The sequence below is a fragment of the Symphalangus syndactylus genome, chromosome 2 (genome assembly GCF_028878055.3).
Source record: "Symphalangus syndactylus isolate Jambi chromosome 2, NHGRI_mSymSyn1-v2.1_pri, whole genome shotgun sequence".
Taxonomy (NCBI): Eukaryota; Metazoa; Chordata; class Mammalia; order Primates; family Hylobatidae; genus Symphalangus; species Symphalangus syndactylus.
This window is the reverse complement of record NC_072424.2, coordinates 109,641,840-109,657,098: the sequence shown is the minus strand read 5'-3', so window position 1 is coordinate 109,657,098 and position 15,259 is coordinate 109,641,840. Positions and strand designations below refer to the sequence as shown.

At 36.9% G+C, this 15,259-nt stretch overlaps 1 protein-coding gene across 1 annotated transcript in view; it reads right to left on the bottom strand.

The window, feature by feature from the left end:
- The window catches only part of ENPP1 (ectonucleotide pyrophosphatase/phosphodiesterase 1), an 85,809-nt gene that overhangs the window by 37,069 nt on the left and 33,481 nt on the right, over positions 1 to 15,259 (bottom strand). Inside the window, exons 2-7 of the mRNA XM_055264255.2 lie at positions 9,307 to 9,379; positions 7,064 to 7,180; positions 5,908 to 6,033; positions 4,935 to 4,995; positions 2,145 to 2,242; positions 11 to 90 (exon numbers count right to left, since the gene is read on the bottom strand). Of these exons, the coding sequence (XP_055120230.1) occupies positions 11 to 90; positions 2,145 to 2,242; positions 4,935 to 4,995; positions 5,908 to 6,033; positions 7,064 to 7,180; positions 9,307 to 9,379 (555 nt within the window). The remainder of the gene's footprint in view (positions 1 to 10; positions 91 to 2,144; positions 2,243 to 4,934; positions 4,996 to 5,907; positions 6,034 to 7,063; positions 7,181 to 9,306; positions 9,380 to 15,259) is intronic.

Here is a 15,259-nt window from a genome sequence, read left to right as displayed (position 1 = left end):
CAGAGCTTACGGTGACAATGCTGTAGTGATTGGGAAAAGTTTTTGTTGGATATACCGGTCTCATGTTTTTAGTATATGTTCCACATTTTTCTAGAAGGGAAGAAAATAAACATTGTTATTAAATACATCTGACAATTGGCTTACCTCATTTAGCAGTGGTACCACAGCAGTCTAAATCACGTAAAAAAAATTAGCCCAGGAGGGATTTTAATCAGATAAAAATTCAGGATGAATTATAAAGCAACACTGTGGATACAAATCCAGTGTTAAAGATGACTTCATTTTTCTCTTAGTCAGAAAAACATTAAAATAATTAAGCCAATTACCCATAACATTACTTCATTCAAGATGAACAAGTTATAATAAAATGATGCTTGTAAGTTCTTTGATACTACTTAGTGGTCAAATACCTAAATCATAAGAGGTAGAATAAGAAAACTGAACTAAGTCTATAAATTAAAACAAGGGTGAAGGAGTAACTGGGAAGCCAGGGTCCCAGGCCATAGATCTAGAACCAGCTAACCGTGGACAAACTCAGCTGCTTTATAAAGACAAAAGGCATCTTGTGGCTTCAAGTCCAAGAAAGCGCATAAGTCCGACTATTCCTGATGCCCTGCTGATCTAGTTCTGGTGCCTCATTCTTTTTCTCCTGCCTCTACTATTGAGGAGGGAACACATAACTAATGATTCCAGCGTTCAATACTCCATTTGCCTAAAAATGTCCCTCAAATTGGCATGTGTCTCTATATCTTACTGCCTTCCATTAGTTCAGAATTACAGGCTACATTCCCTAATTATTCAAAGCTAGGGCTTGGGCTCATTGTTTAATGATTTATTTTAAACTTCATATACAGGTACCTCCACCTCTGAACTCTAAACTCACGATGCCACATCTGGCACCATGGAGACAAGCTCTCCTGATAATGGTAACAAAGGGCCGTATTTGAACTTCAAAGGCCACAGGCCTGCTAGGAAGAACACAGCTTTGTCCATGCAAAGCTAAAGACTTTTTATGCAAAATATTAAAACAAAACAAAACTATCTTCTTCCATGTAGAAATTAAAAACTAAAAATTTTTCAAACTCTCCCAAAATTATCTTGGCACTTCATAAGATAAGCATAATGATATATATATGAATTTACAAAGAGTGATGTTAATGTTTAAAGCACCTCACATACTCCAATCTGGTAAGTAAGATTTTAGAATTCCAGAAAAAAGCTAAAGTAATTGTATTTACTTACTTCTATTTTAGTCCAGTATTACACTGTAGCTGCTTAAAGGTTGTTAATGTGATTTAAAACTTTGGCATCAATATTAAGAAAACACCATTCTACTATTTTATGGGGAATTTATAGAAAAATCACTTAATTAAGGCCTGATTGAGATATAAAAAAAAAAAAAATTGGAAGAGTCCAATTCAGTCCGAAGGATAATACAGAATAACTGACAAATAGTCTATGTCTGTACTCGTAATATCTCAGAAATACCTTTAGTTTTTGAAATTCTATTTCTGAAATAAAATATCTGTAAAATAAGGCCAGGCGTGGTGGCTCACGCCTGTAATCCCAGCACTTTGGGAGGCCAAGGTGGGTGGATTGCTTGAACCCAGGAGTTAGACACCAGCCTGAGCAACATGGCAAAACCCTGTCTCTACTAAAAACACAAAAATTAGCCAGGCGTGGTGTCATGTGCTTGAAATCCCAGCTACTTGGGAGGCTGTGGCACGAGAATCACTTGAACCTGGGAGGCAGAGGTTGCAGTGAGCCAAGATCGTGCCACTGCACTCCAGCCTGGGCGACACAGTGAGACTCAGTCTCAAAAATAATAATAATAATATTTGTAAAATAAATAAACAAGGGACTTTTTCACAAGGAATTCAAAATTCTGAGAAAGAATAAATACATATAAAAATGGCCAAAGGTTAAAATTCGAAGATGACTGTATTAACTTATTTTTTTGAAGGGCAGCTTCAGAGTAATCATACTATTAAAGATAAGTGCCTTACACCAGGTTCAACTACTTTGCCATAAAAAAGTTTAGTGAAACAGTTAGGTTCTGCCGGTACTTTTCCAAGAAAGACTGCCTGCCTAGTCGATCTCACTGAAATCGTGATATTCCAGCAGTAAACTCTGAAGTTACTCACTTAGTTTGCTAATAACAGGAAGAAGTCCACCCCAAGTGTGTAAATATTCTGCCCTGAATCCATCCAAAGAAAATAAGAGGGTAGGAGGCGTTTCAAACCTGGGTAATGAAAAAGAAAAAAAAATGTTTAAAGAAGCAAAGACAAGACATATCCAATGAAGATGTACTCCCTTCTTGGCACAGGTCCAGTGAAGATTTTCCACTAAGGTCTGTGTGATCTTAAGAAAACTAACTAACAAAGTCAGCAAGCATACTTATAAAGTATATTTTACATTCATTTATGTTTATATACAAGCTCTATCATTTCATAATGCATATATATCATCAAATAGTATATATTAAGCATTCATATCATTTTGAGCCACCATACAGAAACACCATTCATGGTTCCTGCTGTTCCAAAAGCTAAACCAGTTGCTACTAAAATATAATATTGTTTTCCCAATTTGCAGGAAAATAAACAATAAAAAACAACAGCATATAGTATTTCCATAAATATTTTTCCTGAACCATCACTTTCTGATATGGACTCTTACTACAGTAAATAGTACTTCATATAGTATATATATTACACACTATTTTATTATTTAATTTATTTTATTATTTTATTTTTATTTTATTTTTGAGACAGGATCTCACTCTGTTGCTCAGGCTGCAGTGCAGTGGTGCTATCGCAGCCTCAACCTCCTGGGCTCAAATGATCCTTCTGCCTCACTCTCCCAAGTAGCTGGGACTACAAACATATACCACCATGCCTGGCTAATTTATTTATTTATTTATTTTTTGTAGAGATGAGGTCTCACTATGTTGCCCAGGCTGGTCTCGAACTCCTAGGCTCAAGCAATCTTCCCACCTCGGCCTCCCAAAGTGTTAGGATTACAGGTGTGAGCCACCCACCAAGCCTATATACTGTATTTAGTTTTTAGGCTTAATATATTTAAAAGATATAAATACTTAATACAAAAGTTTGAGAGATACTATATTTAAACATATAAACAACAAAGAAATAATTCAAAGCTGGGAATGATCAATGAGGTTTCAACAACACATACACACATATACAAAGAGTTAACGTGTAGTGTGGAAATTTCAAAAAGGAGGCCAAAAACCACAGAGGATGCTAATATATTTGACAAACGAGAATAGCTATGGATGATGGCCATGTGGCTACCCCAAAACGGCCATAGCTCAGAAATTTTGCAGCATCTAGTGACACATGGTAGGTGGTAGGGAACTTGTATAACACTGGATAACTGTGAGAAGACTTCCCACTGAAAGTTTACTCAGTAAATTTAAAATTTGACAGGAAATACCTTACCTTGCCTTTTTAACTCTGCCTCCTCCCACCTTACCCTCATACACAAACACAAAAGCAACCCCACAAGGAGAACATTTTTATACAGTTTTCACTAGCTACTATCTGTAACACAGCTCCATTGAGAGACTCTGTAGAACCAGTGTATACAGTGTTAACGGTCCATATAAAACTAGTTTTATTCAATCAACAGAAATCATAAAAGCAGGTTAGTGGGCCATCACATAAACATACTGGTAAATTATCCAGTGTAATAATAAGTGTCCTAAGTTACGATCTTCTTGTAAAGAAAGGGTTATGTTTTCCACTAAAAGATTCAATATTACAACTGAAAAATTATAAGCAATATTTAGAAGAAAAAGAAAGATTTGCAATTCACTAAGTCTAACATTCCCAGTATTCCTTGGAGTTAAAAGACAGTTTAGGGTACATGAAAAGTTTTCCTTAAAAAAAGGCTCTTCTGTTGAAATTATTTGGTTGAGGTTTAGTTTTGGCTGCTGTTGCTACTGCTTACTTAAATCAAAGTACTCTTCCTTCCAAAAGAAAAAAAAGAAGACATACAACAAAAATTAAATACATGAACAAAATGACCTAAAATACAGCTTAAAAATTTTAATAGTCTGGGAAAACTATCATTTTAAAGAGGTAAAAATACATTTCTGAAGATGAATAATTCAAATGTATGAGATGGTAGACCTCAAATGGAACAAAGATAAATACACCTAACACCTTTATAAAATCTTCACCCTTTAAATTCCACACATACTCTTTTTGATGGTGTCATATATCGAAGACCTTGTACAAAATATTTGAAGGACATAAAAACCAAATATGAATTATTTTAAAAAATGTATCATCTCTCACAAACAGGTTGTTATCCCAAAAATGTATAAATGGACCAAAATACAAAAAAAAAAGAAGCCAAATTTTCTACAAGTTTAGCAGCTCTCAAAACTCCAAATAAAAGTAAAGATCCTTCCTTCCTGAAAAGGAAAATGCAAATATTTTATCTAGCATTCTTCAACAGCAAAGACTAAATATTCATGGCCTCTCTTTTTTCTATAAACTTCCAGAATAGGGATAACTCCATAATCATCTCTGTTCCACCATTGCCAAACATAAGATCTGGCTAAAAATGCAGGTTGGGCATCCCAAATCTGAAAACCTGACATCTCAAATGCTTCAAAATCCAAAAGTTTTGAGTACTGACGTGCTGCTCAAAGGAAATGCTCACTGGAGCACTTGGGATTTTCAGATTTGAGATGCTCAAACTGGTATAATGCAAATATTCCAAAAACCAAAAAAATCCAAAATCCAAAACAGTTCTCATACCAAACATTTTGGATAAAGGATACTCAACCTGTAATGTTTAATAAACCAGTGATTTCATTATTTTTATCATCTTAATTTGGAAAGAAAAAAATGATGCTGTACTTCTAAAAAAGAAAAACTTAATACCTCAGAATATAATCTTACCCTGCTGGGCACTGTGGCTCATTAATGCTCTCACATGGTTCTTCTACCCAACTTTTCTCACCTAAAATATTTTCAAGAAAATAAAATGAATTGAACACGCTTAACAGTAATAAAAATTGTGATGCTTGTGAGACACATTAAGACAGATTCCAAAAACAAAGTATGTGAACAGATTGATAGATAACACAGGACATGACTCTGGAGGTGTATAATCAATAAAGAGAATTATTGTGCTTCAAAATAAGAGTTAGTTGATATCAGGAATTAAAAATGGATGCATAATTGTAAGACTAAAACATACTACTGTTTTTATAAGAACTTGAAGGTATCTCTTCCATTTTCAAATTCTTAATATTTTCAGCCCAAATTTACAACCCTCTCCTTCTATCCACTCATCAAAATCCTTGGTATTTTGGTGTCTTAGTTCTCTCTCATATAGAGTCAGGTTCTGTCAAGAAATTTGAAAAAAAAATAATAATAATACCTGGACAAGACATCATAATAGTGTCACCTTACAAAATGCCCTCAAATCTTTCTAAACAATTTCAGATCGACTCTCTCAATGCACAGCAGACAGTGTCCCCATTTACTAGGAGGGAAGCCGGGACATAAAAGTCAGCCAGGACTGTAAGAGGGATCTTTCCACAAATACAGCATCAAGTGTGCTGCTATTATCAAAACAACATGAGAGGGTGGTGTCAGGGGAATGAGTGGTTATAGATAAAATATGATTGGCCGTATGTACATAGTCATAATTATGAAGCTGGGTGATGGGTATAAAGTTCATTACATACTCTCTCTCCCTATGTGTATGTTTAAAAGTTTCTTTAATAAAAAGTTTTAAAATTATTTTTTTCAGCTAACATAGTTGGCCAATAGCCATGACTCCTAATATAAAAGATAACACCTATGTAAAGCCCAGCTAAGATGCTGGAAGATGCCAGGCTGCTGCAGAGCCCAACGAGCACCTGACCTTGACACACAGAACTGTAGTTGATGCAGCAGTCGCCCTGGTCCTTGCAGTCATCTGAACAGGCACAGAGGCTTCTGGTCAACCTTTTCTCACCACACCTGAATTTGTTGCAAGTCCATATATGTTCTAGAAACAAACATCAGCAAAATGTGTTTTATGTCTCAAATTCAACATGTCCAAAGGGATCACAGAATTGCTGTCTTCCTGAGTAAGATCCATGAGCAACAATGAACGATTTGACAGCTCTTAATCACTCACAGAATATGCCACTACCATGGCCACTCTGAACTAATGGGGTAAAATATGTAGGAACCAATTATTATTATTTCACTAAAACTCTAGAATTTTGTCATTTTCAAATTTAGATGCACCTTACCACTATGCAATTCATATGCAGACTTGGCTTCTTCTACCTGCTAAAATTTAATCTAAGTCTGACTCTCAGGCCAAGGTAAGAGGATTGCTTGAGGCCAGGAGTTTGAGATCAACCTGGGCAATGTAGTGAGACCTCATCTCTACAAACATTTTAAAAATTAGCTGGGCACAATGGTGTGAGCCTGTAGTTCCAGCTACTTGGGAGGCTGCGGCAGGAGGATCTCTTGAGCCCAGGAGTTCAAGGTTGCAATGAGCCATGGTCGAGCAACGGCTCTCCAGCCTGGGTGACAGAACAAGTCCCTGTCTTTAAAAAATAAACACTAATGAAAAATAAATAAATCTCTCTCATTTAAAAATTATTCCATGTCATATGCAGAGAATTCCACATCTAAGAAAATTTTCATATTCTGATAGTTTTATTTTTAAAAATATAGGTGGACATATAAGATCTCTTGCTGTCAAAGAACCATAATGAAAATATTTCTATATTTCAAGCAGGCTTTTAGAATTTGAATGCAAATTAGATTACAAAGGCTTTCAGCATACATTAAAAATAGACAAAGTTCTGCTATCCATAAAATGTTTAACAAAGAAATTCTGTAAATTTTTTTCTCTTAAGGAACTGTTGAAACAAAATATAAAAGCTAATGTCAAAATATGTATGTATGCTAAATTAAAAAAAATTCAAATGAATTAGGTACATCACATAACTGAAAGACACAGAGCTTTCCTTGATCTTTTCCTAATGACCATAACTCCATTTTTCCCTGCACATCCTTACCTGGTTCTATACACGTCTCCTGGTAATCTAAACAGCAGTTTCCAAGCTCAACACACGCAGCATCACAGCGACAGTTCCCAAATGTTCTCTCAAAACAGCGACCTTTGCAACTTTTAACTGAAAATATTGAACAATAAGTCAGATGTTTCTAATCATTATATAATTCAAAGTAAACATCAACGAATACAACTAAGTTAGGTGTACACTAGGTTCAAATACCACTTTAGAAAATACAGATGGGGTAATAAAGTAACTCAAAAATCTTTTCACAAATACACACAAAAAGTGATACAAACAGAAAGTAACCTTATGTACCTGGTTTGTGATTTTTATCTCCTGATGTAGGAAATAAAGATAACTTTATTATTATTATTATTATTATTACAAACCTTACTGGGTCTGACAAGACTTAAATGATCATGGTATGATAAAATAAAAGTCAGAATAAAGGCTTGTTCTGAATATTTCATGCTATGAAAAAGTTGGCTTAAGCAGGCATGGAGTTCCCTAAAATTTCAAAATGTGGGACAAAAATTTTTTAGAAGTGATTAAGAAAGGAAAAATTACCTAGCCTGCCTCATTCTCAATCCTGGTGTAAAGAAGTAATGGGTTTGTTCAGAACATGCTTCCTGGCATAGCTCTTCCCTCCCTGACCTGAAACACCCATTTCACCTTTAGATCCAGCCTGGCTCCCTCCAAAAAGCTTTCCTAACTCCCCAGCTAGGCCTGATTTCCATTTTTTTTAAGCTCATATAAAACCTTGTCCTTCCCCTCAATTACTTAATTCCACTTGTAACTAGGTTATTTGGTTAATATCCCAGTTAGACGGCAAACCAGGACCACATCTGGCTTTGCCCAGCATACTGTATCCCTAAAACCCAGCCAGGTGCATGCCATATAGTTGAGATTAGCATATTTTTGCTAAATGAATAAATGGTAGACATGGGAGAAAAGTACTTTTCATGACACACAACAATTTTACTGTTGAAGTTCATTACTAGATACCTTGAATAAGCCAGGTTTCATTGGAGAGCTAGAAAATTAGGACAATGGGAAAAAAAAGAAAAAAAGGAATGCATGGAAAATAATGGACATCCAACAACAACAAAAAAGAAATAATCTTAGTTCTTGACTTTAATGGTGTTCTGACCCAAAAAGACACTGCCATGGAATTTACCTCTCATTTGATATTGGGAAATCAGGCAATTTTAAGAAGATGAAGTAACGATAATAATTTCTAGTGTCAGAAATACGAACTTTCCTGACCTGGAGTGGGGGTCGGGGAAGTCTATTAGAATAATAGCTATTACTTGGAGCTCATTAATATGTACCTAATAATTTTTAAAAATACGATGCATACTATGTTGGGCTTGGATTAAAATTGCTATTTTTCAATTTGTATGTGTCAACTCAGGAGTGAATCACTTCATGCTAAAAAATGACATAGGTAAACACTAAACTCTGTAACTGTTTACTTCAGTTAAACTTAGATACATGTGTTCTGAATAGTTTACTGAATACATAAAATTACTACCTTTCAACAGTACATGATAGCTTAATAATCACTAACAATTTTTTAAATAATTAATATTATAATCACAGAATAGCCAAACAGAAGGACCTGTTCAATTTTCAAAGCTGAATTCTCTAGAATGACCATCAATGATTTTATTGTGAGGGGATGGGGGGGAACTACCTCAAAGACAAGATAACCACTACGATTTACTGTGATCCAGTTTAATCATTTATTGTAATCTTGTCAATGCTGGATAGATTTCTGCAACTGATGGAAAGAAAAAGTATATCTAGAAGTTTGAAAAATATCACTATGGCTTTGAAACAACCCATGTCTGCAATTTCAGAACCTTAAGAGCACATACTGACAAGTTTCTGATTGCCCAGGGATGGTAACTGTCACCTAGTAACCTACATGGCTGCTTCAGCAACTAACTCCTTAGGGGAAAAGAGCAGTAAAGAATGCCCTCCGAGTCCCTGGAGATAGTCAGGGAGCATGGGCTCCAGGACAACAGCATCAGAGCCCCCGGCCATGTTTTGTAAGTAGAACTTTACATGACTAATATAACACAAGAGCTTCAAGAAGAAGGCTCAAACCAGCGTTGAATTGACAGTATCTATGGAGTACCCATATGAATAGGAGATAATGTTTACCTCGGTCACATTCTTAATAAGGCTGTGCACACACATACACACACACACACACACACACACACACGACTAATTACCTTCTTTGGCACAGCTTGGTTTCAACCCAAATATACAACCAAGTATTGTTGTTAACACACATACTGACAATACCTGTAGGGAGAAAAGAGAAAATTATATGGTTTCTTTTTTAAAAAATATTTTATTTTATTTTTTATTTTTAGAGATAGTGTCTTACTCTGTTAGCCAGGCTAGGGTACAGTGGCATGATCATAGTTCACTGTAACCTCGAAATCCTGGCATCAAGGGATCCTCCTGCCTCAGCCTCCCAAAGTGCTGGGATTATAGGCAAGAGCCACTAGGCCTGGCCTTATATAGTTCCAAAATCCTTTTATTTCTCCAAATGTTTTATTGCTTTAAATGTTTCTAAACTTGTTGGTGCTGTTCTTTTTTCCAGTCTGGGGCTAGTCACGTAGACATGTTCACTTTTTGAAAATTCCAACTATACACTTGTGATTTGTATACATTTCTGTATTTTATACTTCAATAAGTTGACTCAAATGTCAACCGACCTTTCTATACCATCCAATGTTAATGTAATTAGAAACTCTCCCAGTTAGTATAAATGAATTAGTCATAAAAATTATAATTATTAAGGGAAAGAGAGAGAAAACTCTATTTAGAGTCTGGATTTCCTATGTATTAACCCATTAAAGGAAATATATGGAATATTATATGCCTATTTTAACAGTTCTACACAAACCCAAACCTAATATCCTCACATGTACTGTGGCACCTTGTGGGAATGAGCCCTGAAGAGGGATAGCTGACAACCTCCCAGACCAAGTGTTACCACAAACTAGTAGTGTGATTTCAGTCAGGTCACTTAAGCTTTCTAGATACCAGTTTAATCATCTATAAAATTTAAGGGTTGGACTACGTGATCTCTAAACATCTTTCCAGTGCTAACGCTTTGCCACTTTCCCATTCTCCACTCTTCTGGTCTTTTGACATTTTTAAAATAAGTTGACACAGCCTACAACCCCTAAGAATCATGACAGAACTTCTGTGAGTTAGAAGACAAAGGAGTAGAATAACCCACAAAACAATCTTCAATTTTTTTTGGTGGGACAAAATTTCCTTGAAAGCTCCTTGGAATATCAGATTACAGGGCACTCCAATAAAATATTAATCAAGTACCAATGATGCGCAAAGACTGTCATACACTGAAGGAAAAAATAAGAGATAGCTCAAGGAGTTTCTATTTGGGGAGAAGTTAAAAACAGCACATCAGTGGCCCGTATTTGGTAGGCCCTACAAACCGCCTGCAAAGTTCCACAGTTGTTTAAAGAAGGAGAAAGGTTGGGGTGGTTAGGGAGAGGGAGATCAGAAAGAGTTTCCCAGAGCAAGCCTTTGGCATGGCTCTGAGTGGGGGGAAATGATGGCATGATGTTGCCAGGCGGAACTGGAGGAAGGGAAGAGAGGACAGAACACAACAAACTTCTAGGAGAAAGGGCAGCATAAAGAAGGGTTCCAGGAAGGCAGGCACATGGAAGGTGGCAGATGAATAATGAACAGCCTATCTTAGCTGAAACCAAGAAAACACAAAGGGGAATGGCCAATGGTGGAGGTATGGAAAGATGGTGTAGTATTTCTGGAAAGCTAAGGTGAAGAGATAATAGAGACAGGAGGTATGGGTGAATAGGACCAAGTGGATGGTTGGTAGAGGCTTTTATGAATTCATTCCTTCAAATGAGGAGTATCGAGTACTGACTACGTACTGGATATTCAGTAATAAAACAGACATGACCTCTGCTCTCAAGGTGCCTACTGTCAAGAGACTGCAAAGACTTAAGAGGAAGTGAATGGTAAGGAAAGTGAGGCAGCAGGTCTTACTTCAAAATAAAATGGATAAAGGAAAGGAAGATTTTTTGCAAAGAGAGCAAAAGGTTAGCCTTCTTTAAGGATGCGAAAACGTGTGTTTTTCTTTGTGTGTGTGTGTACATTCATTAAAATAAGGAGGTATCAGAGGAAGAGCTTGAACAAGTAAGTCAACAAGGGCAAATAAGCAGAACAAGGTATCAGAAAAGAATAGTAATGGATTCTCCTAAACTTCTGATGGTGGTGTAAACTGACACAACTGTATGGAAAGATAATCTCTAAAAATATCTATCAAAAACATCGCAAACGGCCAGGCGTGGTGGCTCATGCCTGTAATCCCAGCACTTTGAGAGGCTGAGTTGGGGGTTCACTTGAGGCCAGGAGTTCGAGACCAGCCTGGTCAACATGGTGAAACCCCATCTCTACTAAAAATACAAAAAAATAGCCCAGCATGGTGGTGCACGCCTATAATCCCCGCTGCTCGGGAGCGCTGAGACAGGAGAATCACTTGAACCCGGGAGGCGGAGGTTGCAGTGAGTACAGATTGCACCACTGCACTCCAGCCTGGGTGACAGAGCAAGATGCTCAAGAAAAAAAAACCAAAACAAAACAACAAAAACTGTTTTACTGTCAATTATAAATGTATAAGAAAATAAAACATAGTAAAACATCTATATTTAGTGTATTATAATTTAAAACATTAAAAACATGAAGAATTGGCCAGGTGCGGTGGCTCATGCCTGTAATCCCAGCACTCTGGGAGGCCAAGGCGGGTGGATCACGAGGTCAGGAGTTAAAGACCAGCCTGGCCAAGATGGTGAAACCCCGTCTCTACCAAAAATACAAAAATTAGCCAGGGCAGTAATAGGCTCCTATAATCCCAGCTACTTGGGAGGCTGAGGTGGAGGTTGCAGTGAGCCAAGACCGTGCCACTGCACTCCAGCCTGGGCGACAGAGTGAGACTCTGTCTCAAGAAAAAAAAAAAAACATGAAGAATTGAAATTGTATTTATCTGTAAACTTATCTAGAATAGTCCAAACAGTACTTACCTTCTTCTCATCTATCACATAACTCACAATACAGGGTGAGAATATTTTCTATGCCTTGGAGAATTGTCATATTCCATATTCCTTTCTAAGTTTAGATCAGTTTCCAATGTTTTCACATAACCTTTGCACCTTAACATTATGAAATGTCTCCAAGAGGAAGTTTTGTGCAGTGTCACTCCCTCTGGGATATCTTCATTCTTTTTCTCACAACCACTCTCCTCATTTGTGTCAAAAAATTCAGCTTCACTAGACTCCTCTGGCTTCATATCTGGAGTCTATTGCACCATGGCAGTGTTAGCATTCCCATGGCTAGCTGTTTCTTCCATGACTCCATTTATTTTGACTTCCATTTCACTTCCAGCATTATTACCTCTTTTCTTTTCTTTACTTTCATTTTTCATCAGTTCATTCTCTTTTTCAATTATCCACTTTTTGAAAATGTAATACAGGTTTACTTCTGAGAGGTAAAGCAACAACACAACTACATGCTTTGCTGTCCGTGCATGAACTGACTAAAAGATGCCCATGGGCTAATCACTGAAAGATTTTGAAAGAAATGATGCAATTGGTCACTGACCATAATTTGCACTTGCTATTCGCACAGTGATTTGTGGATTGATGAGCTAGCAGCAAAGTTTGTACTTTATGCAATTACTCACAGTTAATATATCTTGGTAAATGAAATTAGAACTATGTTGTTGGGAGCTGGTTTTATTTAATTAAACTGTGGTAACTGAAATTGCGCATGTCAGAAATCATGCAAAGCTAGTACTAACTGTACTCTCACAAGTGGCCAAAATAGCTGTCCAAGGGTGTTTATTTCAAAACTGTATTCATAAAACAAACAAACAAAAAAACTGGGAAGAACCTAAGCTCATTTTAAGGAAGCTGGTTGAACAAGTCATATTTTACTTATACAATAAAATACCCTCAGGGGGTTAGCCTCAGAGATAGGCATGTCAGAAGGCTGAGAGGAAGATACACACACACAAAAAAAAAACATACATACACACACAAAACAAACTAAGGTATAGCAAAAGGAAGCTAGAAACAGCTGATGATGAACCTCTTCAATCTTCTTGACCAAGTAAGAAGCATCTGGGTGGGAGTGTGGAAGGAAGAGAGAGGGCTTAGGGCATCCCATGTGAAAGATGGCAACAAACCAGTGGGGACAACAAGGACTGTCAACAAGGGAAGAGTAAAAAGACCCTCAAGCTCTGGGAGCCCAGCTTAATCTGAAATCATGGAATATAACAAACTTGAATGGCCTGAAATTCTAGGAGTGGAAGTGGGAAAATGGGAAAAAAAAAGACGACATGCCCTGGGAGAGGGAAAGGTGGGGAAAGCAGAACACAAAAGAGGATAAGAGAATTAAGGCATGGGTGGAATGGCTGAAAGGGGCAGGACCAATTGGATATGGGTATTTGAGTAGAAGAACTAGATGGACAGGAAAACTACTATGGAAAGACTAGGTGGTAAGCAAGCATTTAAATAGTAACCATTGGTTTAAAATACACATGGTTTATATACAGCTCTTTATCCTATTGTTAAGTAGCTGAAGACACATGCTGACTTTTAAAAATCACCTCTTCATTGTCAAAAAGAAGTTCTTGATTTACCTTTTATAAGATGAGGCATAGCATAGAACTGAAACAAAAGTATGACAATAGAAACGATCATTTCTCATTTATGGTCACATCCAAAAAAGACGAAATTTAGAATATCTACTACTCTGTTACAAAACACCTAATCAGAATGATTGTTAGTAGGAAATTCCCCTTCAACAATTTTCAGAGCTGTGAAACCTAATTTAGTTTGAATTTTCTTGTCAAAGCAGTTTAACTCATCAATGTCATAATCTACCACCCATTTTAATCTCCATAACAATTAAGGTATTTTTCAAATTTTCATATTTTCTAAGAAACCATAGAAAAACATCTTATCTTAGAAAACCAGAAACTGGGAGACAGAAAGTAAAAGCAAAGTTCTTGGAATATTTGGGGTTTCCTGCTTCTTTAGTTAACTAAATCATTAGTTCTTAGACATTTAGTGAGTCAAAAGAAATACTAAAAAAAAAATTTTTTTTCCCTCACCGATTCCCTCAAATACAATGGCATTAATATCATGTGTATTATTCTTTCTGTACCAGGCATTCATTGAAATATGAGTGTCCACAATGTGCAGTCCCTGCACTAAAGACCAGAGATACAAAGAAAACAACTCCTACCCTTACAGAGAAACAAAGGAAGTTGGCCGGGGGAAGCATTAGAACGAATGATTGCAATGGACTTCAGTAGAAACATGTAAAAAATGCTAACACACTAACAACACAGTGGAGAGCAGAAAAGAAGAAAAGGGTTTCAAAAGGCTTTACAAAGAGAGATTTGGAGAAAAAGGGACCTCTCCCTCGGTCAGTAAACAAAGGTTTGAGTATCTGCAAGATGCAATGTATTTAGATTCTGTGGGGAAATACAAAAAAAAAAATTAATTTGTGGTGAAGTCCTAATGTCAGAGTTTATAAATCTAATAAAGGCAACAACAACTCTGGAATGATGCCATAGGCTGATAATAAAGATATGACATAGTTAGAAGCAACCTAAGAAATGACATAGTGGTGACCATATATACGCCACGGTGCTTCATGCAAAGCCACAGAGGTAGGGAAGACACCACCAGCCTGGGAAGCAGAAAATAACAGTAACAATCATGGCTGTCTAGTAATTTCTATGTGCTGGGCACTTTTCTAAGAGTTTTATATTAAATCATTTAATCCACACTATAACATCACAAGACAGATTATGATTAACACAGTTTAAGGAAGGTGAGCTACGGAGGTTAGTAACTTGCCAAGGACCGGGAGTTGATAAGCATCCACAGCAAGATTTGAACATAGGCAGGCAGAGTGTAAAGGAGGCAGGTAGGAGTGGGAAGGGAAGGGGCTGGAGGGAAAACAGAGGGAACAAAAGGGTCCTGAGGCAGCCTGGGGGTGGTCAGTGGAGTGTGTTCAGGCACTGCAATATGAAAGTGACAGGACTGGATTTACAAATCCCAGAATGATCCCTTGGGATCATTGTGGAAGGCTATGTTATGAGGCCGGTGGGAA